This window comes from Elaeis guineensis, chromosome 5 (assembly GCF_000442705.2).
Source record: "Elaeis guineensis isolate ETL-2024a chromosome 5, EG11, whole genome shotgun sequence".
NCBI classification, from domain to species: domain Eukaryota; kingdom Viridiplantae; phylum Streptophyta; class Magnoliopsida; order Arecales; family Arecaceae; genus Elaeis; species Elaeis guineensis.
The window spans coordinates 4843924-4871522 of NC_025997.2; the positions used below are offsets into that span (position 1 = coordinate 4843924).

A 27599-nucleotide genomic window follows, 5' to 3' on the forward strand; every position below is an offset into this window, starting at 1 on the left:
TGTTGGGTGATCCGACGGCGGATCCGCGCTAAGGAAGGCGAATCTTTCCATCGGGCCCTAGATACAATCTTATCTTACAAGATGAACCAGTGTGATGATCCGCTTCAAGACAAGAACACCGTGAGTCCATGCAGTGGCGCTTAGGGTACCACCAATCAAGGAGGCGGAATTTTACCGCCACGTGTTAAGATGCACATTTGGCCGATTGAAACTACAAAAATGAGCAACCATGGTTGATGACATATACGATGCAAATAATTTTTATCATGATTAGCTATTTATGTTTCCCTCAAATTCATTTGTTATTTTAGCATTGCCTATGGATGATGTGGGATAAAGATTTTGTTATTAATACATGATTTATAGGTGATGGACCTTGCAATGGTGTTTGATAAAGATGAAATTTAGTTAAGAAAATAGGATTTTGTAACATACTTTCATCATGATAAGGTATGCACCCCTAATGATGGATTTTGCCAGGTGATTCCTCCTATGATTGGTTCAACTTTTTTCATTATTTGTTAGACAACAATGGTATTGGTTGATATGAAACATACGAAATTATATGATTTGATTGGTACAATGATGATGAAATAGACATATCATCTTATTTAATTGACTCATGCTACATTTGTTGCCTCAAAATACAATGATCGTAATATCAAGAACACCACCATTTCAATGATTCGATAGTGCAATGGTGATACATTTACTTGATGCAATGGTGATGAAGACACAGAAATTGTAAAATGATAAATGTATGGTCAATATTATTCAGAATACAACTATTTCAACCATTTAGATGATTCTAAAAAATATTTTTCTGATATAATATTTTTAAAAATTTAATTGTTTATTCTTTACCATGCACTTTTGCATGTTTTTTTGCACCCCTTTATTTATTCTACTATAATTGGTATAATTTATAATTTTTTAGCTAATTGGCTATGATCTCCTCCAAGCAATGGTTATTTTGCTATCTTTTAAAGTCTCCCTTTGATCCTGGGCATTACTTTCATGTGCAATGATATATATATATATATATATATATAAACATCTTGACTCTTGCTTTTGTATACTTATCTAAAATCTCCTTTTCCACTCCATATTTATGTACTAAATATGTAAGGTATCTCATTTAAGAAAGTCACTCTTGCCAATACTACTTCAATTTATTCTAGAGATTTTTTCATATTATGACATCATTTTCAAATTATACAAACACATAACTTGTATGATATGCAGAATATATTTTTTCTCTTTTCCAAATTTTTTTAAAGAAACAACATAGAAATATAATATATTAAATAATAAAAAACTTCAATAGTCAAATTTCTATTGCGTATATTTTCTAATGAATTTTAAATATGATATAACAAAAAATTTTATTGTTAATATTGATGTTATTATTATGGTATGTGCATGGTGAATGAAAAATTTTGCATAAACTGGACTTGGTTGGAAAGTTCCATCATTAATAACAGCATTAATCCAGGCTCTACACAATATATGAAGATATAGATTTTTTTTTCTTATTTTTAAAATACAATATGACAAATATATCAAATTTTGATAAATAAAATATTTTAATAGTTAAATTTTTGTTGTGCATTAAATAATGAACATTAGCAATTCCCTGGTATACTAATACTGATACAATTAATATGTATTACATATTAAATAAAAATTTTAATGATGAGTGGAAACTTTAATACTGTGTCTGTATGATGAAGGCAAAATTTTGCACAAAAGCAAACATATATATATATATATATATATATATATATATATATATATATATATATATATATATATATATATATAAAAGGATTCCTCGAAACTAAAATGGTTGATTTGAATCCCAGTGCATGGGAATTCATTGAATGTCTCATTCAATTTTTATGGTAAAAAAAATGCAGCAACCTGCCTCACTGTATCTCAAGGATAAAAAAAAATTCGCATCGCTCGAACGAGGCCATGATAAGCCTGCTATTTGGTTGAGCAAGCCTCGACCGTCTGATAGATAATGTACGTCGGTGATTGCAAACCAGCATATATCCGAGTGCTTCCATTTAAGAGGAAATTATTGCTAACATCCTGTGCAACCATATGGCCTCCCGCTGATTTCCGTTGGCTCCATTCATCGAGCACGCATCGTATGCGCTTTGAATTGGCTGCATGCACCGTCACGCACGCGGTGTGGGCAATAAGTTCGTATTGCGTGATGTGCGCCTTGCCAGCAGCCGACCCGCCACCATCGCAGTCACCACTATTACGCATTCGTCTTCACCCAAAACACCGAACCGTTAAAGAATCTACAACAGCATCAAACGGGGAAGGAGCTCCACTGATGCGCCCGCTCTCTCTGAAGGGAGTTGCCTGCCCCCTAAAAGCCTTGAAACCCGGCTTCAGTCACTCAACTTGTACCCCCAAGCTCCCGCTGGTTCACGTTGGGCAATTCGCACACAATTTTCCAAACAAAAAAACCACCACCGTTACTCTAGCATTCCAAAAATCCTCGACCCCCTCCTCTAAAAACCGTCCATCCCAAGAGTCCTCCCTCACCTCCTCTCCAACTCACTATCACGCGGAAGCTGACGGTTCTTGAATCAGAGTAATATAACAATCTAAAAGCGAGACGCGGCCGCGGCCAGCGGCAGGAGCAGCGCCATCGCAAGATCGTCACGGCTCCGCCGGCAATATCGCGAGCGCGCGATGAGGGAGAAGAGCCTCCCCGTTATCTCTTCAGAACAGAAGCGGTGAGTGATCGGCCTCTTCTTTCCACGTGTCGTCTCTTTCCCCGCCGAGATGTCAGCGGATTTCTTTTTCTCATACCTTATATCTCTTTCCTTATTCTTTCCTTCTTAGGTTTTTTTTTTTCCATTTTTTCCTTGCATGATCCTAATTCGGCAAATGTGGTCTGTGATCTGGATTTCTTTATCATATATAGCGTCAATAACCCCGGCATTTGGTAGTGTACGCGTTCGAGGAGATAGGTTTCAGTTCTACTGTCGCGGCAGTAGGTTAAATTAGGGATCTTTACGGATTCTAGGGTGGTTTTACCTGCGATGGCAAATGCGTCCTTCGAGAGCTAGTGCGATGGACGATCTAAGCGGAGTTCTGCTATGGTGTTTTGATTGATTTGTCTTTCTATGGACGTTGAGTCTCGGTAAAGATTAGATTTGATTTTCTTTTTATTGATTTGTCGTTTTTTTTTTTTTTTGTTACTTCATGGATTCTTGATTCTCGATTCTCAAGTAACACCGATAGCTTCAGTTTCAAGGGACCGATTTCTATGTAATTTTCCATGATATCTGAGCAGGGACGCCTATGGGTTTGCCGTGCGGCCTCAACACTTGCAGAGATACCGGGAATATGCAAAAATCTACAAGGCAATCCATTTAATATCATTTATTTTTTACTCCGTAAGAAGTATCTTTCAAGGTATTGCTTAGATTCTTGAACTCGTAATGGTTCCAGGAGGAAGAAGAAGAGCGATCGGAACAATGGAAGAACTTCTTCCAGAGGCTGGCCGAGTCTGCGCTAGTGTCGTCCAACGAGTCGTGGGCAGAAGATATTGATGCGGACACGCCAAACGACGCAGGAAATGACTGTGATCGGAATGGACTTGACAGATGTGATGGATCCGAGGAAGTTGGTGCAGAAAAGGAGCCGGTTGAGAAGGAAAAGGCGAAAATCCATAGAACCAATACATGGAGTCAGATAAGACCATCCCTCGCTGCCATCGTGCAGTTGATGAGTCATCGGGTGAAAAAGAGGAAGAGCCCATCCTGCAACGAACAGGAATCTGGGAGAACTGGGAATCGCCTCGCACCAATTGAAGAGGTGGCAAGACATTCTAAAGAAGAAGAGTCTGAGGAAGAGTTCTATGATATGGACAGATCGGATGTGGTCCAGGAGGACGCAGCTTCAGGGGACGGTGGGAATGCTGATTCGGCAGCAAAGCAGGAGCCTTTCTTTCCTTGGAAAGAAGAGCTGGAGTGCCTTGTTCGTGGAGGGGTGCCAATGGCTCTCAGAGGAGAGGTGCAGTCATTACCGTACTATTGCACTCATGATTAGTCCTCAGTATTCTGCCGCTTGTCTTAGCTGAATCTGTCTTCCACACTAATCGCAGCTATGGCAAGCTTTTGTGGGTGTAACGGCGCGGAGGGTGGAGGGATATTATGATGACTTGCTAGCTCCGGACACTGACACTGATGAATCTGATGCCTCACTTCCAAATGACACTGTTGGCATGCCAAAAAGACCTCGGGGAGGATGTGTGCCTGAGAAATGGAAGACTCAGATTGAGAAGGTTATTAATTAAAGGGTCACGAAGTCCAAAGTCCATCCTTTGTTATCTCATAGAAGCGTGGGTTGTTGAGATTACGATGCAATGAATGATTCTCATCCGCATGACTTGTATCTCTCTGTACAGGATTTGCCTCGAACATTTCCAGGGCATCCCGCTTTAGATGATGACGGGAGAAATGCACTGAGGCGTTTGCTTACAGCATATGCTCGCCATAATCCATCAGTTGGGTACTGCCAGGTACTCAAGACTGGACTCTATAGTAGTTATTTTTGTCTTCTATATGTATGTAGTGACCTTTTATCTCTGGTGAATTTATGAAGTTTTTTCATTCGATGGAATCTGATATTCCATATTCATGCATTCTATGATGTTAATTACCATCTGTCGAAGAAGATCACAAATGACCTGCCCAACAAAGGACATATATCTCCTCAAAATTTTACCCGACAGTTGGACAGGTTAAAATTGAGGAAGCAATTCTCACACTTCTTTGTGTGCATTGGCTCTCATGAACAATCCATTTTTTTACAGTGAGTTGTTGTCAAAAGCTTGCAGCATTCAAGAAAGATATGGTGTTATTCTGCAAAATAGTTATCCTACAAGTTTGCATATGAAGATGCCAAGCTTTTATTAATTATAAGAGAAAAAGAAGAACTAGTCTTTGTAAGGCATCTAGATTGTTTTATATTAATGAACATAGGCTATAGTACTTTTCAAATCAATATATTGATTAATACATAGAAATTACCTGGTATAGATAGTGGAACTCTAAACCCATTGCTTTAACAGAAAAAAATAAAAAGAAGGAAAATAAAAAGATGATCAGTACAAGATCTTTGGAAGCTACAAATCCCAAAAAACCCCCTCACGTTTTGAGGTTAACCACTTTACATGTTTGAGGAAAGGGAAGTAGTTCAGGGTTGGACCATGGTTAGGGTTAGGTTGGCCTTATGTGGATGAGATTGAAAAAAATAAAAAAAGAAAAAGAAAGATAGAAGAGGATGCAGATTGCAAAAGAAAGAGAAATGAGAGCACAAGAAAGATGGTGATGGGCTCACCTGCATGCAAGTGTGGAATAGTGGCATCTCATAATGTGTGGTCCAGTGTGGCTGGAGCCCCCATATGTCATGGAATATTTGGACATCTAACTCTAATATGAAAATTTACATGAGTCACATTTAATCAAACACCCATTTGTGACTACACTATAATTCTGCTTCTAACGGTATAACTATACATAACCATAAAACTTCTAAATGTATCTTCAAGTGTGGTGCCTCTGCAAAAGTTTTGCATGTAAGTAGCCTGCTTGAACTTTTACTAAATTTGAGGTCATAACATTGTACCCATAAAGCATCAATTTGGCAGGTATGATGTCTGTCTTAATGGTACACGCCCTCACATTCAACCTTGTTTGTGCACTCACTCTCGCTTCTGCTCATGGTTTTAAGGGCCATGGCTAGCAGTAGAGGCTGAAATGACTAATCCAAAAAGAATAAACATGGGTTACTTTGTTTCGATGGCTAAACTCAGGCCAGCTTCCATTGTTCTGAGTCCATTCTTAGACAGCTCACTTCTATTAGGGTTTTTGGCCTACTTTTTTTATTAGCTTTTCGTATAACTTTTTATTTACATTGTAGCCAAGTTTTGCCTGCAATAGTTTTAATGATATGGGAGGTTGGACCTCCCGCTTTCTCTAAAAGAAAAAAGAAAATAAATGTTGACATGGCTGGTTCACAGGACATAGGTGTGTTAGAAATGTGAGGAGGACAGCATGGTTCAGTTTGTTCGTTCCTTGACTACGTTATGTGTGATAGCGTCTGTGGATTGGGAACTGCATCATTCATTATCCGATGCAAAACAATTATTATGTGGTATTTTGCTTCTTGCTTTGAAATTAACCTAGTAGACTTGATAGTGCTAAGATGCAATGAGATGATTATATTATTCCTGGCACATAATTCTCCTTCACTTTGTATGCTTTCTATGTGGTAGTGAATCAACAAGAGACCTCTTCTTTGCTCATCTCTTTCTCCTTTTCCAACCATCGGCCTTTAATAAAGCACAATAAGAATGGCGATTTGATCTCTCAATTGATCTGAAAAGATAATTACCCTATTATTATGAAGACTTGAGGAAGTAAGTTCCTTTAGGATGGGTCGAATATCTTGTTTTCTTTCCTCCAATTGTCCTGTTACTAAACACAAGCTAGCTTCCTTATTTTTCTCCTCTTATGATCAAGATGGGCAGTCAATTTCTCACTCTTCTGTTTAATCACTACAAAGATGATGCTTCTGATCTATACACATGGAATTTTTAAATTTTTAACTCGTGACTTTATGTATGTGAGAAATTGCTTACAAAAGCTGAGCAGAAGCTTGAAGGCGAGACATGTGAAGTGGAAATATCTAATTATAAATCAGAGCTTGGGGTGATGCATGTGGCATAATTGGTGGTGAGCCCTGGCTACTTAAATGATGTCCAGCTTTGTTATTTCTTTAGGTGTTACATTGCTTGGCTGTTCTGTAATGTGAGCCTTTATATTTTGGCTGGTCTAAAGCTTACTTTAAGCAGAAGCCATCCAGTAAAGTTGTATTTTAAGTATCTGTATTATCAGACAGTGCGTATTAACATGCCCTTGTATTACTACTAATTTTGGGAGATAGTTTTCAGAATTTAATTATTGCACTAATATTTATCTTACTTTATTTTCACATATTTTATGGACTCCTGAACAACGGTTCAAGTCTTTGTGGGATTTTGGGACATGGAACTGTCTCAAGCATTGGGATGGGGCCTTCTTTTTCTTTTTGAGAGAGAGAAGGATGGGACCATCCCATCGTCATCCCAGCATCCTGTTCAGCACATCCCATGTCCCAAGTTTCTGGAGAGCAAGGGACAGCAGCATGTCCTTTTCCATGAAAAAGACCAGGATGGCCCTAACCCACAGAATTTGAGTCATTACTCAGATCTTCATGTGAGTTGGTACATGGATTATGGACTGCATCAATGACCTTCAGCCAGAGAAAGGGCTTGAAAATATGATGTTTAACCACTCTACCTAAAAATTTGACTTTGAGGCTTTGGCTAATTTTAGAATAGCATTTTTTATGTGATTGTGGTGTACCGGTCAAAATCCTTATGAGTTTCCATAAAATTCGATGAACATGTACTTTTCCCCTTTGTTCTTTTCTCCAAAATACACAGACAGTCCCACTTTGCTTGCTAGATTTCTGGTAAATTATATGTGCAATGATGGTACTTGGATTATGCTGGGAGGTATAAGGGGACTGTCTTTACCAAAGAAAATTTATGATTTGTTTTTACCTATGATTTATTATATGTTTCTCCTCAGAGTTAAAGCTTTATTTATCTTATTGCATGCGAATCGACATATCAATTTTCCAGTTAGTATTCCATATTTTTTTATTTGTTTTTGAGTGAAGAATTTTTATTCTTTATTAGTAGTTCCTAGATTGAATTTCCAGTTATATGCCCTATTCTCCATATGATGGAATTGTGCTAAAAATTGTCTGTGTAGGCTATGAATTTCTTTGGGGGCTTGTTACTATTGTTGATGCCTGAGGAAAATGCATTTTGGTAGGTTTGCATAATTAATTCCAAGTCTGAGTTGGCAAAAGAAAAAGTTTCATGATTGCTTTATTCTGGTATATATTGGCAGTTGCATTGCTTTTCTAAGTCATTGCAAAATTCAACAGGACATTATTGGGTATCATCGATGACTACTTTGATGGCTACTATTCTGAGGAAATGATTGAATCTCAGGTAATCCTTTTAATTTCAGGATCTTCGTAGCATCCACTTTTACTCTTTCTTGTGCATATCTATGTGAAATTAAGGAAGCCTTGTAATAGAAGCAATCAATGGATAAATATTGCTGATGACTAATGTTTCACATCTTAATTTCATTTTTTTTTTGGCATCAGGTGGACCAGCTTGTTCTTGAGGAGCTAGTGCATGAGAAATTTCCAAAATTGGGTTTGTATTTCATTGTGTGCATACATGTATTGTATATTCATGCACCCCCAGTCTTCGGCAAACCTATTTAATTCCACATTTTGTCTGCTTCTGTTTTGCAGTTCATCATTTGGATTATTTGGGCGTGCAGGTGGCATGGGTCACCGGACCTTGGTTCCTTTCCATTTTCACGAATATGCTTCCATGGGAAAGTGGTCAGGTTTTATTTATGTCTTTTTACCACATCCATTAAGACATTGTTTACATATTATTAAACTAAAATTGGTACCATATGTTCTTTTTCTTTTGGGAACTCATCAATTGATACTTGCATCTTGACACATTCCAGAACTTAATGCTATAGTAACCATAGATAAAGATCTCTTATATGTGATGGTGTTTATAATTTCAGTTCTTCGTATATGGGATGTGCTTCTCTTTGATGGAAATCGTGTAATGTTATTCCGAGCAGCACTTGCTTTGATGGAATTATATGGTACTGGGTCAACCTATTTCCGTTTATGATCTCATTTGATAACATTCCTTTTAATTTCTGTATTTTGTTCGTTCTTTAGTACTGTAGCATAATAATTTTCTTTAAAAAATTGCATGTCAATGTGTAGGTCCTGCAGTTGTGACTACAAAAGATGCTGGAGATGCAGTTACATTACTGCAGTCCCTTGCTGGCTCTACCTTTGACAGTAGCCAGCTTGTCTTGACAGCTTGCATGGGTTATCAAGCTGTAGATGAAACAATATTGAAAGAGCTGAGAAAAAAACATAGGCCTGCAGTTATAGCTGCCATGGAGGAAAGATCCAGAGGACTTAATTCATGGAAGGACTCCAAGGGCCTAGCATCTAAGTTATATAGTTTCAAACATGATCCAGGATCGATACTTACAGAAACCAACTCGGCAGATGTGTCAGATGACATGCAAACCAATGGGGAGTTGCATTCCTTGAAGTCTGGATCAACAGATATAGAAGGATATTTGAATAGTCTAACAGTTGATACAGAGACAGATTCCTTACCTGATCTTAAAGAACAGGTAACTTTTATTTCTTAAGCCAAAGATATTTCTATAGTTTCTTTCAGAAAAGAATATGAGATGACTGGTGTGCTATAAATATATCACTTATGACACTGCCCAACATGCTTCCTTCAATTGCCTGATGCATCGTTGGTGGGATGAAACTCAATTAGGTTAAATGCATTAAAACATAGGAAACGAGAACTTTTCAAAGCTAAAATTGATTGTGGTCTAATTTTTCTCAACTACAATCGGTATGATTTGATTGAGGAGCAATTCTATACTTACAATCTTAATTGTTCGGTATACTGAAGTGCCTTGATGCTGAATAACGTATGGAAAGAGCTGATCATCATTCCTGTTTCTTGCCATGATAACTTGTTGGTTTGAATATATCAGCAAAACAACTGGATAAATAGTATCTAACAGAAAACGAGCTATAAGAGTTATAGCTGGAAAATCTTAGTGCACAAATTGTTGTACCACTCTATCACTATTGAGTTGCATTCAACCTATTTGGATGCAGAAATATTGTACTCTTTATGCCTCACTTCTTTTCATCAATATCCAGAATTTGGACTCTGAGTCTGGTAAGAATCAACTATTTCTTTCAATTAGCAACTATACTCTCAAAATTTATGTAAGGAACCACCTAAAGGTGGCATGCACGTGCCCCATTGTTTCAAATATGACAAATGCTTCTACCATTTAACAGAATATTGCTCATCTGATACTCAAGTACTCCTCTTCAGCAAAATGGATGGAAACACTTAGAGAGATAGATTGTTATGTGTTGTGTCTTCAAATTAAGATGGTAGGCCCAAAAACAAGTGAAGAAGCAGAGAGGTTTACTGTGTAGGAAGTGGTATCAGGGATAATAAGTCTGCTGGCACTAGGATGTAGTAGTTGAAAATACGGCCTTGGATTTCAAATAAGGAAAGAGTTATGCTTGTCTTTTGGAACATTGGTGGCTTCATATTCTTACAAACAGTTCAACAGCTGAATCTATACGCTGTAAACATTAATCAACAAGCCTTCTCCCAGTTATTTGGCATTGACAATGTGGACCACAAATTTTAGATGGTCATGTAGATATTTTTCTTGATAGGTGCTAGCCAGTAATGAACTTGTTTGCGGTTGGTTCAATGTTCTGTGACTCTAAAGAATGATGGTGCATCTTTCCTATTGGAAAAGTGATCTGTCAGCATCAATGTGAATTACTGATCTACTGCTTTATTTAATGCTGAGATATAATATAGGTATATCTGTTTTCTTCGAATATCATGTAAACATAGTTTTCTGATGAGGAAATATGAAACACATCTATTGGTTTATCATACTTGACAAGGTATAAATGCTTGAACAGTTTTCGTTTTCATTGTTTTCATTATACTTGTGTTGAAATTTAAATGATATGCAATTTTTATCTAGGTGACATGGTTGAAGGTTGAGCTGTGTAATTTGCTGGAGGAGAAAAGATCAGCTGTTCTCAGGTTGGTGTCCTTGTAATATCCTGGTTGGCCATGTGAGTGTTATGTTGTGAATTGTCTTGGTAAAAGAAAAGTGAGTCTTAGACCTTTCCTTATTTTTACTCCAAATTAATTCATTTTTTTTTAAGTTCGAAACATAATTATTCTTTTGATGCCTCTTGTCTATGTCAAGAAAAATTTGTTTATTATGCCTGATATGGTATCTTCATGTAAGATGTTGAAGAGGGGGCATAGGAGTTGCCTTTAGGCAGGGCCTGTCGGTCTGCTCCATAGTTTAGCTGCCATCATGTAAAGCTTGTCTCTGAATTTGGCATGTACATATTTTATATTTTTGGATTGGTAAAAGAAGATTTTAAGAACAAAAGATATTATATTAGATGATTTGCTAAATAGCAGTGTAATTTTGATGCTTGCCACCATGATCTGCCATACCATCTGGTACGAGGCATATCGTACGCTCAGTACCGGACATACAATACTGTACCAGGAGGAAACCAATGCAAAACTCCTGTTTGAGTCGGTACAAGCCCCGTATCACCCGTACCGAGATGTACCACCCCATATCAAGGTGTGTAACGATTCGTATCAAAGCATACCAATTTGTACCAAGGTATATGAAGATAAAAGTTGAGAAAATTAGTTTGCGAGCTATTTCGGCATAGGATGCATACTATACTGCACCAACCATACCATACGGAATTGGTAAGGTAATGACATGGTGCCCGATACTGAGATAGCAGACCTTGCTTGCCACTACAAATTTGATGAGAAGAAAACAAGAAATTTACATGACCTTGCTGTAGTGCAACCAACTAATCCAACATTACTAAATCTTGTGTGGCCTCAGCAAATTTTTTTTTCATGTAATCCTTATATCACTATGATATTTTTTTTGGTAAGTACTATGATATATTTTTCATTCACCTACTTTATATGCTATTCCTTGCCTTTGCATCAACTTCTTCATGGTAGGAGGTTGTCTTTTGGTGTAACTTTGTGGTTTAACAAAATCTCTAGGAAAGTTCTGCACTAACTTGCTGAGCTTGGTAGACTTAGCAAGCCAATCTATTAACTTGCAGCCCTCTTTTTAAATATGTTAGATGTACTTGTAATCAAGGTTTTAAATCCCATGGGATGGGGCTGTCTTGATTTTTCTATCAAATGGGATGCGCCACTATCGTGCCCCGTCCTGATATTTGGGACAGGAGATGTCTTAAGATGTCCCGATTGGGATATTAGGACGTTAGCAGGACAGTCCTGTCCCGACACATGGGATGATACCCCATCCCGGTGTCCCGCTAGGATTTGAATTCTTGTCACTACTTTGGCCAAATAATTCCTAGTTCCTACTGCTAACCACTAGGTTCTTATCTTGTTCTTGAGAATTTTCTTTAATCTAAGAAATGATTACTAGAGGCCACCTCCATGCAAATGTTTGTCATGTTGCTTAGCCCGTGAGTGGTCACTAGGACTCTCTCATAAGGCTCTTAACTCAGCCATCTGCTTGAATTTGTTTTGGGGTATAACATTCCTGTCACCTTCACTGCCCCTGTGTGACTCTTGACCATGCTCCCTTCTTGATTTATAACCAACTTTCTAGGCTTCTAGCTATTGCATTATTGATTCTTTTACTTAGTTGTCCCTTAGGTCTGTTCACTTAAATGAATGCAAATCTGCTGGGTCCTGGATTCGATACTCCAGATGATCCCTTTCCAAACTTGATTACCCCAATATGATTTCCTTTGATTTGAAATACTCGACTGCAAATGCAACCACAATCTTAGTCGATCATTTTGGAGTATCTTTCTGCTTGTTGAAGATCTGTTGTTCCTGTTCTTCCAATTGACTCGAGTGACCCAAGTTGAAGTTGTAAAGCCAACCACATAACAGTGGAACAAAAAATGGTTCTTATTTACATTCCTATATATTAGATAATACTAAAATCTCATTGGGACTTATACTCAAAAAAACAAAAAAAAGAAAAAACAGAAATCTCATTAGGACTTGGTTGATATTTATGCTCTCATTGAATGCTCAGTTCACCCAATTTAATGTGCTAGCTTAAACATCTTCTTTAAAATGTTGGGATGACACTGAAAATTGTGGGCGACATCATGTTTCAGCTAATGTTCTCCATTTTGCTGAGAGGGAAAAGGAGAGGTTCTTTGTGCTACCTGTTTTGCTTGCATGGAACATGTAATTTGTGGAATTTTACCTTGATTTTTTTAAAACTGATATGCATTGCCAATGATTTTTTTAACTTCTATGCATTGCCAAATGCATGGACAGTTAACTCTTTTTTTGCCCATTCTGAGTTGTTGTTTGTTCTGATATCCAATTGTGCGGTCATTTATCTCTTGTTTCTGCGATTCTAAAGCATACACTATTGCAACTATAATGGTTTATCTTCCCACAAGCGAATTTCAAATAATCTCATAGTAAAATTTAAATTTTATTTGCTGTTCCTATTATATGCCAGAGCTGAGGAGTTGGAAACAGCATTCATGGAGATGGTCAAGCAGGACAATAGACGTCTTTTAAGTGCCAAGGTAGATTATTTGATGCTTATAGGACAGATTCTGTTGCTAAGTAGCAATTGTTCAAGTTCTTAGCTATCTATTAATAAGAATTCTGTTCTCTGCATGACTCTGTCTATTATCTACTTTTGATCTGTAATAGATTGCATTTTTTACTCCAATGGAAATGTCACTTGCCTAGTTCAGAAGTCTTCTCTGTGTTTATGTACGTCATCTATGTTGGGCTCATGGGCTGTGTTGGAATTCATGTCTACAATTAACCATGCTGAATCAAACTATTAGTAGTTTGGTAGAAGAAAATAGTGTTAGAAACAACAGAGTTCTAATTATAATCTACAAAGGATTCAATGTGTTTTAGCTATGACATTAAAGTTCTGCTTGTTTGCTGAGAAAGTGAGAGAATTTTTTTTTCTTTTTTTTTTTTTGTTTTTTTTTGGGGGGGGGGGGAGGGGCGTGGGGGCGGTGGTATTGTTTTCCAATGTTGGTAATGAAAGATAAATTTAGGGGGAGAAATGTAAGGAGAAAATTAAAATTAGGGAGACATGCAAGCAGAAAATTAAGAAATGAGGTTTTCTCTAAGATACTTCAAAATTTTTCTTCCAATTTGCATAGTGGTATTAAAGAAGATAACAAGAGGCAAGTAGATCAGGATAACAACATATCCTAACCACATTCTCAACAGCTTTCTTTTCTTTCCTTTTAGTTTCTTCTCATTAACTATTCTTCCTTCGTGTCATTTTATCATCAAAACACAAAAGCCTGCAGGCCTCTGTGATTGACGATCTAATTGAATAATGCATGCAAAGATTTTACTCCATCTAAAATTCATGTAGTAATTGTATTGTTCTTTTTCTGAGTTCATCTATTCATGTCCTTTGCTTTATTTGGATATCTTATTAGTTGCTTCTGCTAAACTTATAACGTACCAGCAGAACTTAAATTCTTGGCTTAAACCCTTTCAGAAATCTCTCTCTCTCCCTCCCTCCCTCTATCGATCTATTTATCTATATCTCTATCTCTCTCTCCCTCCGCCCTCTTTCGATCTATTTATCTATATCTCTATACATATCTCTCTCTCTCTATGTGCACTTAAGAGCTATCAACTTGACCTTGTGGATAATTATGTGGCCAGAGAAAGAGTATAAGATATTTGAGTTTCTGTTTTTTCTTTTTTTTCCTCAATTGCATGTACAATTGTTCATGCAAAAGAGCATCCAGGAGGATGGGGGATGGTAGAAGGAGAGAGGAATGGATGGTACATAGAAAGAATGAATATGAGATTGTAAGAGAAGGTACAAAAGAGGGAAAAAAACAGAGTTAACATAGAAGAACCCTGGGCCGGGAGAGATCGCAAGCTTTTTCTTAGGCTTGATTGCATCGTTGAACTTTGTTTTCTCTAAGATAATCATCCAATTATATCTATATTAAGAGAGAGGATGCTACACAGAGAAGAGGGAGCTTGAACTCTATCATATGTTGAGGGATGGGAACAAAGTCCCACCCACCGAAGTGGGTTATTTGGCATTTTGCTTATGCTCTTTGCGTCATTTCCCTCTAATTTTGATTATGGGCTCATAGTTTGACTCTACATCCATCCCAGCCTATGGTAATCTCATCCACTGATGACGTGTTAGTGTGGTGGTTTTTGTTGCACATACATCTTCTTAGCCTCATTATTGCAGAAGCTTCATGTTAGCTTATGTAGTTTATTTTCATCTATTTTATCTCATCTTGATACTGCTTTGCACAACATCTCCTCTACATGCCATTTCTTCAGCCAAGACATTCTCCCTGCTGCTTTGGTTACAACATTTGTCCTTTTCTTGGTGGCATCACATGTTTTGTTATTGACAAAAGTAAAACTGGGATATAAAATATAGGTCAACTACTGCTAGTTTCCTTTTTAGTCCATCATCCTTACACAGTTACACCAAAGATTATTGATGAATCTCTTTTGTTTGACAACCAGCAGCACATATCATAAAGATTCACCTTTCGCTATACTCACATTTTTTTTAGTTTTCTCTGTCTATAGTTTTTCATTTGATTTGCATTTATCAACTTGATGATGGGTGTTGTGGTGTAGAGAGAAGGGCATCATTAGTCTCACATTGGTTGGAGTCAAGGGGGACTCTGGCTTATATAGGAGGGACCATCCTTCTCACGTGAGGCGTCTTTTAAGGGGCAAAACCGTGAGGCCCAAAATGGTCCATACAGTCCTCGAGCTATAGGCTGTAGACCAAAGCGGATAATACCTCACGTGCCGAGCCATGAGCCTTTGATTGTAACAATGGGTATGCTTACTCCTGATGGAAAAAAAACTCTCTAAAATTTATTGCCCCTTCCCCCATCCTTGAATGAGATCCATTGCAGAGATGCATCTGGGAACATATTCTAGTAGACATGAGGGAGTGGATTGAGTATGAAATGTTACTTTGGTGTACTCCTTTATTTTCCTTTCCTGTGCAATTACCTCAGAACCTATCCTATAAGTGCCTCAAAGTTGCAAAGCAGAAGACAAGGGCCTCATGTTGTAACCATTTCAGAAACAAGGGAGGCCAATTGTTGAACCATAACTTGTGAGAATAACATCGTAATTTTGTTTCACATAGAAAGGCTTCAAATTTTTGTAGTCTTGCCTCCTTTTCATGTGTTAGTGGTGACTTTACCAAAAAAACTGGGGAATGGTGTTGCTGGTATTTGGATTGTATCTAAATTTCTACTTATTTTATAAATATCATTTTGCATTTTTTCTCTGCCATGCTTTATATTCCTATTTTGACATAAGGATTCATCTGACAGGTTGAGCAGTTGGAGAAAGAGGTATCTGAACTTCGGCAGGTTCTTGCAGATAAGCAAGAGCAAGAGCGTGCCATTATTCAGGTGTTGCTTTCTTCTTATATCTTTTCCACTCCTCTGGTCTGGTCATTTGCCCTCATGTGCAGTACCATTGTCTTAATACATTAATTGAAGCTCTTTTGTATATAGTATAGGTCTTGATGAGGATGGAACAAGAACAGAAGTTGACAGAAGATGCTCGCATATCTGCCGAGCAAGATGCTGCTGCTCAGAAATATGCTGCTCATGTGCTGCAGGTGCTTTCCCACTGTTGAATTTGTGGTGCATTTTAGTGATTTTGGATTTTCTACATTTGCCTTGAGAAATAAGTTTTCCCCCACTGAACTTGGAGTCCTGGATGGAGAAGGTCCATTCTAGTTAAATCATGTGATTAAATGTACTTGTTCTTCAGCTTAGGGTTTGAAGTGTTACAATCTCTTCAAAATTAAGTTTGCTGTACACAGGAGTTGTAATGGTTTTAAGATTGTTTCATAATGCTGGGGCTGCTTTGGAAGAGAATGTTATACAAGCATGCTGTTCATTTTTTCTATTTTTTCTTTTGATCTTTAGTGAAGCCTCATTGCACCCTCTATATTTTTAACTTAGGCATGTTCTGGATCAAAATATATGTCTGTACTCCTTTTATGTTATTCTTCACGCGCTGTATGTCTTTACCTGCTCTTTCCTGACACATGCAGGAAAAATATGAAGAAGCTACATCTGCACTTGCACAAATGGAGAAAAGGACTGTGATGGCAGAAACAATGCTGGAGGCTACATTGCAGTACCAGTCTGGTCAGGTTAAAGCTCAACAACCTCATTCTCCAAGGTATCTTCATCTTTTTCTTATTAGATGCTATTAGATCTAATCTTGCAGATGGTTAGGTTATTGTCAAATAACAGCTATAAAATGAACTGTACTCTTGAATTGAATCATTGTTAGCAAGCAATCTTCTTCTCCTTGCTATTTCAATTTCCACTTCCAAATGTTTCATTAAATTGCAGAGTTCTTTTATCCCAGTAACTTTCTAAAATTTCAATAAATAGAAACTCATATTGGCACTCAGCTCATGATAGTATGTGCTGGTTCGCTCTTTCACTGCACGAAATCCTTGTTTTCAGTATATGGATATAGGCATAGCATGCATGCTCTTTGCTCAAAGTGAATGTCAGAACTTGTGTTGAGTGACTTATTTGCAGAACTCCACAGACCATTCAAGAGTTGTCTCAGCATGCACCCACCAGGAAAATAGGCCTGCTCTCCAGACCTTTTGGCTGGCTTGACAAAAACAAGGTAGTTATTTCAAAGTCAGCATTAAATTTCAATGTCTGCAATCCTGAATTGCCTCCTATGCTTATCCACATCAGTCGTATGTTTGTCCAGCAAGTGGTGTTTCTCTTGTCAAGTAGTTAATAGCGGTTTTCGACATTTAATTAGTGCTGAGTTGTTTGTTCTGAAGGATCACGCATGCTCGGTGTATCTCAGTGGAATAGGCACAATCTCTTCTGGTCCAACAAAAGCATTCCAGGAACTATGAATGCATAACAACCGATCACAGACTTGTTTTAACCATGAAGCTTCCAAACTTCAACATAGTATTTTAGTTATATAGGAAATTTTATTGCTTTAGTATTTATATGATTGAAAAAAAGGAGAAGTTTTGGTGCACATGCACATGCGCATAATCACATGAACATATTTAAAAAGTATCTGATTATCCTTAGGTCTCATTTTTAGCTCTTCCGCTTTTTTATGACTAGAGTACTTGCTATGAGATCTTGATCTTGACCGGCATGATGACCAAACCAAATTCTATAAAATTTGGGTCACAGTGGAAACATCCTAAGGCAGTTGTAATAATGTTGAATGTGACAACCAATACGTAGTTTTGAGATCTTAACATGATGTATCTAGAAGTGTTTTTAAGTAAACGATAGTTTCATTGCTTGATTCATGAGGATTTCTTGATTTTCTTTTTATTTTTTATGAAAGATAAATGACATGTGACTAAGGAAGTAAAGCAGTGTGCTTCTAGCATCATATTTGCCAAGAGATGTTGTTAAGTAAAATAATGCATGCCATATAACACAAGGCGTTTGTTGCAGATGAAATCCTTCGGAGGCGCTGGAGTGAGGCGACGTCCGGTGGGCCGACGATAGCCGGATCTGCAAAGAAAAGTCTTCACTAGAGTTGGCTCCGGCGGGGACCTTCCGACGCTCAAGTTAGTTTTCTTCGTAATAGATGGAAAAGAGCGAGCAATTTTGTGAAGGAGAGGAGGCGTACTTCGGGATCCTTTGTTTACCGGAAGCCGGAGTCACAGGAGAATATGAGATTGTCAAGAATCCTATCTCCCATTAATATTTTTGGGAATTATGCCTAACAATATCATTTCATAGCACGTGGGGAACCGCCTATATTCATGGCATAGGCTGACAGGGGGGCTGTTGGAGGGTGTGGAAAACTCATCCTTCTTATGACTACTGTTATTAATTAATGGGGGGATGTGATGGGCCATAAAAGATGGATCGGCAAATAAGAGGGCTTCGGACGGAGAAGCATGAGGACTTCGGCATGGCCGAAGTAAGTTTCGGTTCTGACGGGGCAAGTGAGAGCATATTCTCTTTCCTCTCCCTATGGCCACCACCTTTGCTCTCTCCTCCATCTTTTCTTTTTGTCTTGTTGTGTGGCCCTTAGCCCATGGGAGGATGAGACATGAGGAAAGGAGGCATTAATGCCTTTATTATTTTTATATGACCATCTCTTCTCCATTGCTGTCTTCTTATATTATTATTTTTTTTGTCCTATTGTGATGTCTCATGGGAGAAGAGAATGAGTGGGAAAAAAGCAGTTAATGCTTCTTGTCAGATCCATGTAACCCAAGGGCAGATACTCGAGCATGTGCACGATGGATAGCACGATCGAAGGCCTTTCGCCTCATGTCTTCGGCTGATACAAGTATATCCCCCAACAATAACCCCCCTACTCCCGAATCCGAGTCATAATTGGGTCGGACGAAGGGAGTACTACTAATTTGCCGAAAACGTATCGAGATCATCCCTTCACTTTGGCTTTTAAGGGCTTGGCTGTGCTCGCTAAAGAGCGAGAGGCCTTAGGCCTTCGACGGTGCCACTCGCTGATGAGCGAGGGGCCTTGGGGCCATTAATCTAGTTTTGTTGATTGGGACAGCCTATCTAGAGGCTCGGACGTTTGATCCCCCCTAATAGGTAGCTTCAGCCCACTCATGAATAAACATGAGAACGTGTATGCAGAGAGAGTTTGTGAGCAATCACAACTCAACAAATACGTAAACATTGTGAAGTGCGGATTGGTGTCTAATGTTTGGGAGGCATGCCAGTTTTTAATTTTTATACTCCCACAGTATATTTGTCACATGGTTCTGGGTAGAGTTTTTAAGTGATGGTCTAATGTTTTGAGAATGCCATGTTGTTTAGTAGAGTTAGCTCCATAAGGTCCTCTCCACTTTGAGAGAGGCGTGACTTAAGCCTTTGTTCGGATCATATATCTTAATGGGTAAGCCAGCTTTATGCTCCAGGCATACACCAGGCTAATAGGTGGCACCCCGGACTCGGGACTCGAGTAGGGGGGCTATTGTTGGGACGTATACCTGTATCGGCCGAAGACATGAGGTGGAGGGCCTTCGGATTGTGCTATCCATCGTGCACATCCCGAGTATCTACCCCTGGGTCACATAGATCTGAGAACAGCTATGGAGAAGAGGTGGTCATATAAAAATAATAAAGGCATTAATGCTTCTTTTGTCACATCTCATCCTCTCATGGGCCAAGGGCCACACAACAAGACAAAAAGAAAAGGTGGAGGAGAGAGTAAAGTGGTGACCGTAGGGAGAGGAAAAAGAATATGCTCTCACTTGCCCCTGTCAGAATCGAACCTCATTTCGGCCATGCCGAAGTTCTCATGCTCCATAGTTCGAATTCCTCTCATTTGTCGATCCATCTTTTATGGTCCGTCATATCCCTCCATTAATTAATAACAGCAATCATAGAAGGGTGAGTTTTCCACATCCTTCAGCAGCTTTCCTGTTAGCCTATATCATGAATATAGACGGCTCCCCACGTGCTATGAAATGGTATTGCTAGGCATAATTTTCAAAGACATTAATGGGAGACGGGATTCTTGACAATCTCATACTCTCCGTGGCTCCGGTTTTCCATATAAAGAGATAAATAAGGAATCCAAGGTACGCCTCCTCTCCTTCACAAAATTACTTGCTTTTTCCCACTTGTTACGGGGAAAGTTGACTTGAGCGTCGGAGGGTCTTTGTCAGAGCCACCTCTGGCGGAGATTTTTTTTGCAGATCCGGCCACCGTCGACCCACCGGACGTCGCCTCACTCTAATGCCTCCGACCTAGGATGGATTTCATCCGCAATAGCGTTATTTCGCCTGTCATTTCTGTGATTGGAAATGCATTCTTTGTAATCCTTCACTTTTACTTTATGTTAAATAATGCCTTCTGTAACTGCAAAGGTAATATTGAGGTCAGAAAGAAATAATTAATCCCATCCTTGAACTTGGGTTTATTGTTGCTTTATAAGCTGTGTTACTATGTATTGATTCTACTGATTCTTATTTCGATTCATTAAATTTCAGGGTCAGCCAAGCAATACTGAAGAGTCCTTTGAAGGCAAAACTTCCAGCATGGGACAGAGCCCCAAAACACCAAACAAAGATCTGAATGGACACCAAGATTTGGATAAGTAGAATGTCTGATGGAAGGGACTAGCATATCAGCATGCCTCAGAAATTTCTGGTTGTGTTGTCATACCCTGTGATTGTATCGCTATTAGAGAAGATCGATGAAATTATAAGAATAGCATTCGATATGATCAGTTCCTTTCCCCTTTGTGTAAAATTATCCCATTCAGAGTGCCAGTAAATTTGGCAATTTTCCCTGTAATCTTTTAGATGATGGCTTCAAGTTGGTCGGCCATTGTTTCATTAGTGTAATTAGTTGTCATGGACACACGAAACAGACAATAGATTATTGTTTATTATCGGAGCAACTTCATTTTTTCATAATCCGCATGGTTTGATCTTAGAATGTTTTATGTTTCACGAGATCATGAATGCTACCAGGTCAGATGTTGTGAGATCTTAGTATGATATTAATTTTAAATGGCATAATGAAACAAAAAAGTCAGCAAGAAAACGGATCTGAAGTTTCTTCGTTTATCCTGGCCATGTGCAGGAAGGTTGGTTTTGGTTATTCCTGTAGTTCGGGCGTGTCATCTGTAATGTTGCTTCGTACGTGGCTTTCTTGGCCTCCAGAGTGCTATGCCAACTTATAGTGAAAGATGATGACATGGCGACTTGTGAGAGTAACCCAGAGAGAGGGACGTGTGGTGTTGAGGACTGGCCGGTGGTCGCGCGGCGTCTTGTAAACCAAGGATCCAGGCGTAAGGGGATACACCGCGTTTGCCGGGTTCGAGAAGCCTGAGACTGCAAAGTGGGAAAAGGTGTAACGCAGCGTGGGTGGGCTGACATCCTGGGGGTTGGTGTCGGAGCAGGACGTGTTCTGGGTTTGGTCCGAAGACCATGGTTGGTCGCCGATCGAGTGCTGGCACTCGAGGCTTGGCGACCGTAGATGCCATAAGACTGCTGTCGTCTGGATGCGCCTGCTGCCCGGAAGAAATTATATCCTACACTTGGCCCTTCTTTCCCCCCCCCCCTCCGACTGGAGTACGTGCATGTGCTCTATTCGCTCGTCGGTGCATGAATACGGCTGGGTTATCTAGTTTCTGGGTGTTTTCTAGGCTTACGTGGACCCCTGTATCTAGGATCCTTATAGGTCATGGTATATTAACGTTTATTCTTCTGTCGAGTGCTTTACTATAGTTTCTTACGAAAGTTTTGTGCACCGCTGGCAGCATAAAAAATTCGAGATGGAGTACACTGTCTCGTCCGATTGATTCACGTAGTCATCATTTTCTAATATATATTTAATATTTATATATCAATTTTTTATTTAAAAATTTTATAATAAAAATATCTTTATTTTTTAAAAAAATTATGACATTCTATGTTCATATTATGACATCCTGTGTCCATAATATTTCAGGATGTTATAATTTTTTTTTGAAAAATATGGATATTTTCGTCATTCAAAATTTTCAAATAAAAAAACTGACTTACAGACATTAAATGCGCATTGAAAATTGATTGAACAAAAATGCCCCTCTCATATTATAATATTCGAGGCCATATTATGACATTCTGGACTATATTACGCCACAGGATATCATAATTTTTTTTAAAAGACAGACATATTTTTATCATACAAAATTTTTAAATAAAAAAATCAACCTGCAGGCATTAGATACGTATTAAAAAAATGATGATTATGTGGATCAATCAGACGAGACGATACACTCTACGTCAGATTTTCTACACCGCCCGTGGTGCACAAAGAATTTCTCATAGCTTCTTAATTTAGTAGCTAATTCATGGTCCCATGCATGTAAGCTTAAGTAATAAAACTACCTTTTCTACCCAAAAAAAAAAAAGGTCCAGGGCCGAGCTCGATCCCGCGTTAACAGTGGATCTTTAGTCCGACTGGCCAGTTGACCTGAGTGGCCTGGCCAAACCATTTTCATACAAAGTATATGTTGAATATATATAGTTTTCTTTGGTAAATAAACAGATATAAGTTTGATAATTTAACTGCTAGGAAAAATAATTAAAGTGGATGCTGGAATAGCACAGAATTTTCCCTTGCAGTTCTGAACTCTTACAGCAAGAATCCTGCCTTTCCGGGAATCTGCAAGGCGTTTGATCTTTCCAGATGAGGACTGGGACAAGTTTGGTTTTATCACACGGATCATCAAATTTTGTTTTGTCATGCAAACTATTCTTGCTTTGCTTTGCTGTCACTGTAAGACAAATAAAAATTCAATCATATTATCAAGTGATACATTTAACTATCAAGTAGTGATAGTAATATTATATAAAATATTATAAATAATCTTATATATTAGTATATAATAATTAGTTTACAATTTGATTCAATATTTTTATTCACAACTCCTTACAAAAACATATAATAATAGTAGAAATAAAAATAATATTTATTATTATTATTATTATTTTAGATATTTATTTTAATTAGACTATTAAAATGATATGACGATAGTATTATATATAATCGAGTTTGGCTAAGCTTAACTAATTTTGATCATTAATATCAGAGTTATCTATTAAAAATGATTTAATCTATCAACATAATGAGGAAAAAAAATGAAGGATTTAGCATGATCCATCCATGCCAATTAACCATATCTGTCTATAAAAATAAAATAGGCATCCAATAAATAAATAGAAGGCATCCATACTATTTAACTAAACCTATCAATAAAAATAAAATAAGCATCTAATAGATAGATGTTTTTATCTCAAAATAACTTCAGCACGACACTAATACTCAATGATATGCTATCACCTTGATGTATATAGTGATAGTATCACTGTACAATCATCGAGTTTATCACTGGATCTTTCATTTTTTACAATATCAAATAAGATGATCACATCATTTAACTCATATGATTGAGTTTGTACGAAATATTATTTTCTACCAAATAGCATCCTAGTTATTGGACACCGCAGATAAAATTTTTAAAGCATTTAAAGTCCGTAAACTATTGCTTTCAAAAAAAAAATTGAAAATAAAGGCAAGGAGTAGCGAAAGTTTTGGATAAAAATACCAATTTTTGTGAGATATTCCGGTAATACGTAGAAAAGCAAATATAAAAGTACAATCATGCCAAATATGCGGACTTCTCAGGGTGGAAATCTTCGAGTACTGCCCAAGCCTGATCAGAGAGGCCGATTCAATGAAACCCACCAGGCGGTTCACATGTACGCACGCGTAAAAGATGATATCGAAGGACATTCAAAGATCTACTCGACCATGGGGAGCCTACCACTTAATTTCTTGTTGGGCTGACGACAAGACCGGTGCAACTCTGAGCACCTTCCCTCGTAGCTAGAATGGCAGGATGCTTCTCTGCGACCACCAAATGACTTTCCACAAGGCACCTTGGAGAGACCCACCTTTCCAACAACACAAACTCACAGAGGGCTTTTAGCCAAAAAAAAAAAAAAACACAAAGGACAAATATAAATCACTGCTTCATCATTAATTGAATCATTCTTTCACGCTTCTCCTTCCTTTTTTTTCCACCGGTCTGCTGAAACGAATACTATATAACTTTTCCAAAAATCATGATATATATCAATATATATCATTCGTATTTTGACCGAATCTGATCAAATCAACGTTCTGTCATCCACTGATGGAGTGTCCCCTCTTTTATGGGCCTCTGATTCCTGGACACCTTGAGGTCAGAGACATGGAAGCCATCGTTTTGCGATGCTTCCGTGCTCTCTCTCTCTCTATGATCTGTTCCATCTCCGTAGCTTGACCACATTGCCACGGGCCGCGTGTCGTGCGGCCACGCGACCATAAGGCTACGGGATTCCAGAAGGGCTGTTATCGTGTTACCCAGCCACTTTGGCCTGCCGACAATCTTTTTGGCCAGCGTTGAATCGGACCTTCTTGGCCAGAAGAACAATTATTAAAGTATACAGAAGCCCAGCTACGACTCTATAATTTGCCTACCCAGAGTTAGGGGTCCAGCGCTCTCGCCGCGATTGCTTGCCTCCACAAACACATCAACCTACAGTACCTACTACTACTACTGGTTTTACAGGCGATGAATTCCGTACTTCTATTATGACCATAAAAACACGCAGGAGCGATCACCAACTCCAAAACTTGGAACATATCCACCCATAAATGACGGTGGGTGCTATTTTGTCGGGTCACTGCCTCCCCATCCAGAAATCCAACACTTGTTGGCCGTACCAGCTACAACGTAGTTCGTCGACAGCTAATAAATAATTACCAAAAATATCCAACCTTCTTCCCACCTAATGAATGATTTGCTTATTGAACGGCGAGTTGGTGACTCGCTCATAGCGGTTATTTAACTCCAGCCAGTTGAATCGTTCCATTTTGAAAAGAACAATGATTCGGTAGCTTATGGTCTTGCAAATCCCTGTCGTGAAACGGCAGTATTTCCAATTTCAAATCAAGTGTCAAATGCCCCGACGGCGACCCCTCCATGGATGGAGGTTTTTTTTTGTTTTTTTTTTTTGAGGTTCAAAGATTAGTTCGGGGAACCTGCACATAAGATATATCAAGAAATAGGTAGGAATCAAATGCTTCTGAAGTCCATGACATCAAGCAAGTGGCATCCATATCCTGTTTCCTGCTTTCAGGCAAATATTTATATAAAGAAGAAAAGGTTAAATTGATACAAAGATTTTGATGTTGTAGATGTAGATGTAGTCCATGAGCTGCTTGTTTCTGCATGTGAGTTTATTTTATCCTTTCTGTTGTATTATCCAGCAACATGATTCGTAATTACAGAAACAGTTCACTGAAAGTAAAATTTCAAATACAGTGAAGATTAAAGAACAATCATGGTGTACTCAATGCTTATAATCTGATTAGCTAATCTCTCGAGCAAATCGCCATCTGATCTCCATAGATGTCTGCAATTACAATTTTTGTGTAAAAACTCTTCACCTGTCTCATCTTGTGTTTGGTTTTGGGATAAGGAAAATGGGGATAGTAAAAATTATGCTTGTTGGCATAATTATTCTGCAGGTTTTGTTTTGTTTTTTGTTTTTTTTTTCCTTGCTACATATTCTTATACCTATTAGCCTGGTAAAAGTTATGCTTCTTGTGATGTTTCGTTGTAATTTCTAGGATAAGGTTATTTTCACATAAAATGGATAAATAACATGTTTACCCTCTCATTAATCGCTGGCCTATTTATTTTTGTAGGCATTTTTGTTCAAAGAAATGATGATCTCCTTACTATATAAAAATAAAATGAGTGATTTGTTCCTCAAATGGGATGGATAACTTTGTTATAAGGAAAAGTACCACTGCTTATAGTCCAACTAGGAATCACAATTATCTTCTACAATCCCAATAACTAACAGGGGTCCAACGAAACCAAAGCTTCCATGCAACAACTCGAAACAAAACAAGATGATGACATTACAACTATAATAGACCACCTATCTTGCCAAAAAAAAGGTGATTCTGTGTATGAGGAAAAAAAAAAAAAAGATCTGGCATGAATTGGCCCATTTATGGTAGGAAGGTATAGACGGGTTCCTTGGAATAGTTATACCTGTCATAAAGACCTTTGAATGGTACAGCTACTCCTCATGTCAAATTTCTTATAGTTGTTTGGCAGCCTGCTTTATGCCCCAACCAAATGCAGCCTTGGGAGTTTTGGTATGGCTCAAGATCCTGGACACTTTGCACAACAAGATGCTGTCCAATGTTTGATCCAGAAGATGACTATCAACAATGATATATCATGTATGGCACGTCCGATTGTCTTATTTGATAACTATTCATCTTTTGATACCAACCATCCATATCTATACAGTACCATGTGATATAAACCTCACTGCAAAAGATCCATGATCTTTTTGTATTGCTACCAAGCTTTTCACAATTTGCGGGTCTAAAGAATAATGGAGGCTCGTAACTGATTCAGATGATGATGATGAATGTGTATCCACAAGGCATACGACATGGATTCATCAGATCAACTAACAAGGAATCCAGTGCAGAATCCACATGGCATCAGTAAAGGGATATCATGGTGTCAGACGGCTATTCATATTCAACACCATTCTTCGAAAGGAATATCAAATGATGGTAAACCTACCACCATTTATCATGCCCACTGCTTGCTAGCCTGGCAAGACCTCGCTAGTTGTCGTGGGCGAGTTCACCCCGAGTCACCGTTCCCTCAGCATTCTCATTTCGAAATAAACCCTACAACCGAAGCTTTGTCCCTTTCCCGCTGTCATGACGTGCGCACCAATGGAATGTACGATTCACACGCGTGTTGGTTTCAACTTTAAGGCACCCACACCATCACGTCACGTAGCGACAGCAGCACGGAGGAAAAAATGGCCACCAGAATTGAACCTTTTTGCAGTTAGCATTCTTCTTCCAATACCGCGAGGATCTCTAATCACGGTCCAAATGTCAGGTACATCACATTACGGGTCCCAAATTGAAGGAAAATGCTCATGGCCCCTCAAAATGGTATTTTAGAAAAATCTAGTGGCCGGAGCAATAATACCTAATATATCAAAGCAAATATTGGTTGCCACAATTTGAATCAGATATGCCAGGAACCCACCTTTTTTTCCTACTTAATAGCTGAAATTTGAGCAGGTTCATCGATAGCAACACTGATTAAAAGCTAATGAGGAATCCAGTGCAGCAGATAATGAAAATGCCAATGCATATACAAATGCGAAGTCTCTAGCAGA

The 27599-nt window shown here is 38.3% G+C and overlaps 1 protein-coding gene across 12 annotated transcripts; it reads left to right on the forward strand.

The window, feature by feature from the left end:
* Positions 1-2296: 2296 nt before the first annotated feature.
* LOC105044678 (uncharacterized) lies at positions 2297-21247 on the forward strand. Of its 12 annotated transcripts, XR_012141330.1 has the most exons (20): positions 2313-2759; positions 3323-3392; positions 3481-4044; positions 4136-4315; positions 4439-4552; positions 7857-7915; positions 8035-8101; positions 8263-8314; positions 8416-8508; positions 8706-8789; positions 8917-9341; positions 10755-10816; positions 13293-13362; positions 16153-16233; positions 16344-16445; positions 16887-17017; positions 17389-17482; positions 18295-20408; positions 20496-20696; positions 20820-21247. XR_012141330.1 is itself a non-coding variant. In XM_019850937.2 (19 exons), the coding sequence occupies exons 2-19, from the start codon at positions 3153-3155 to the stop codon at positions 20928-20930; spliced, it is 2376 nt and encodes a 791-aa protein (XP_019706496.1). In that variant the 5' UTR covers positions 2314-2759; positions 2951-3152; the 3' UTR covers positions 20931-21246. The 12 variants fall into 12 exon arrangements, 7 of the variants coding, with proteins under 7 accessions (XP_073113325.1, XP_029120272.1, XP_029120271.1 ...); XR_012141331.1 differs by having other exon boundaries at positions 2309-2759; positions 17399-17482; positions 18295-20696; XR_003800825.2 differs by having other exon boundaries at positions 18295-20696.
* The last annotated feature ends 6352 nt before the right edge of the window (positions 21248-27599 follow it).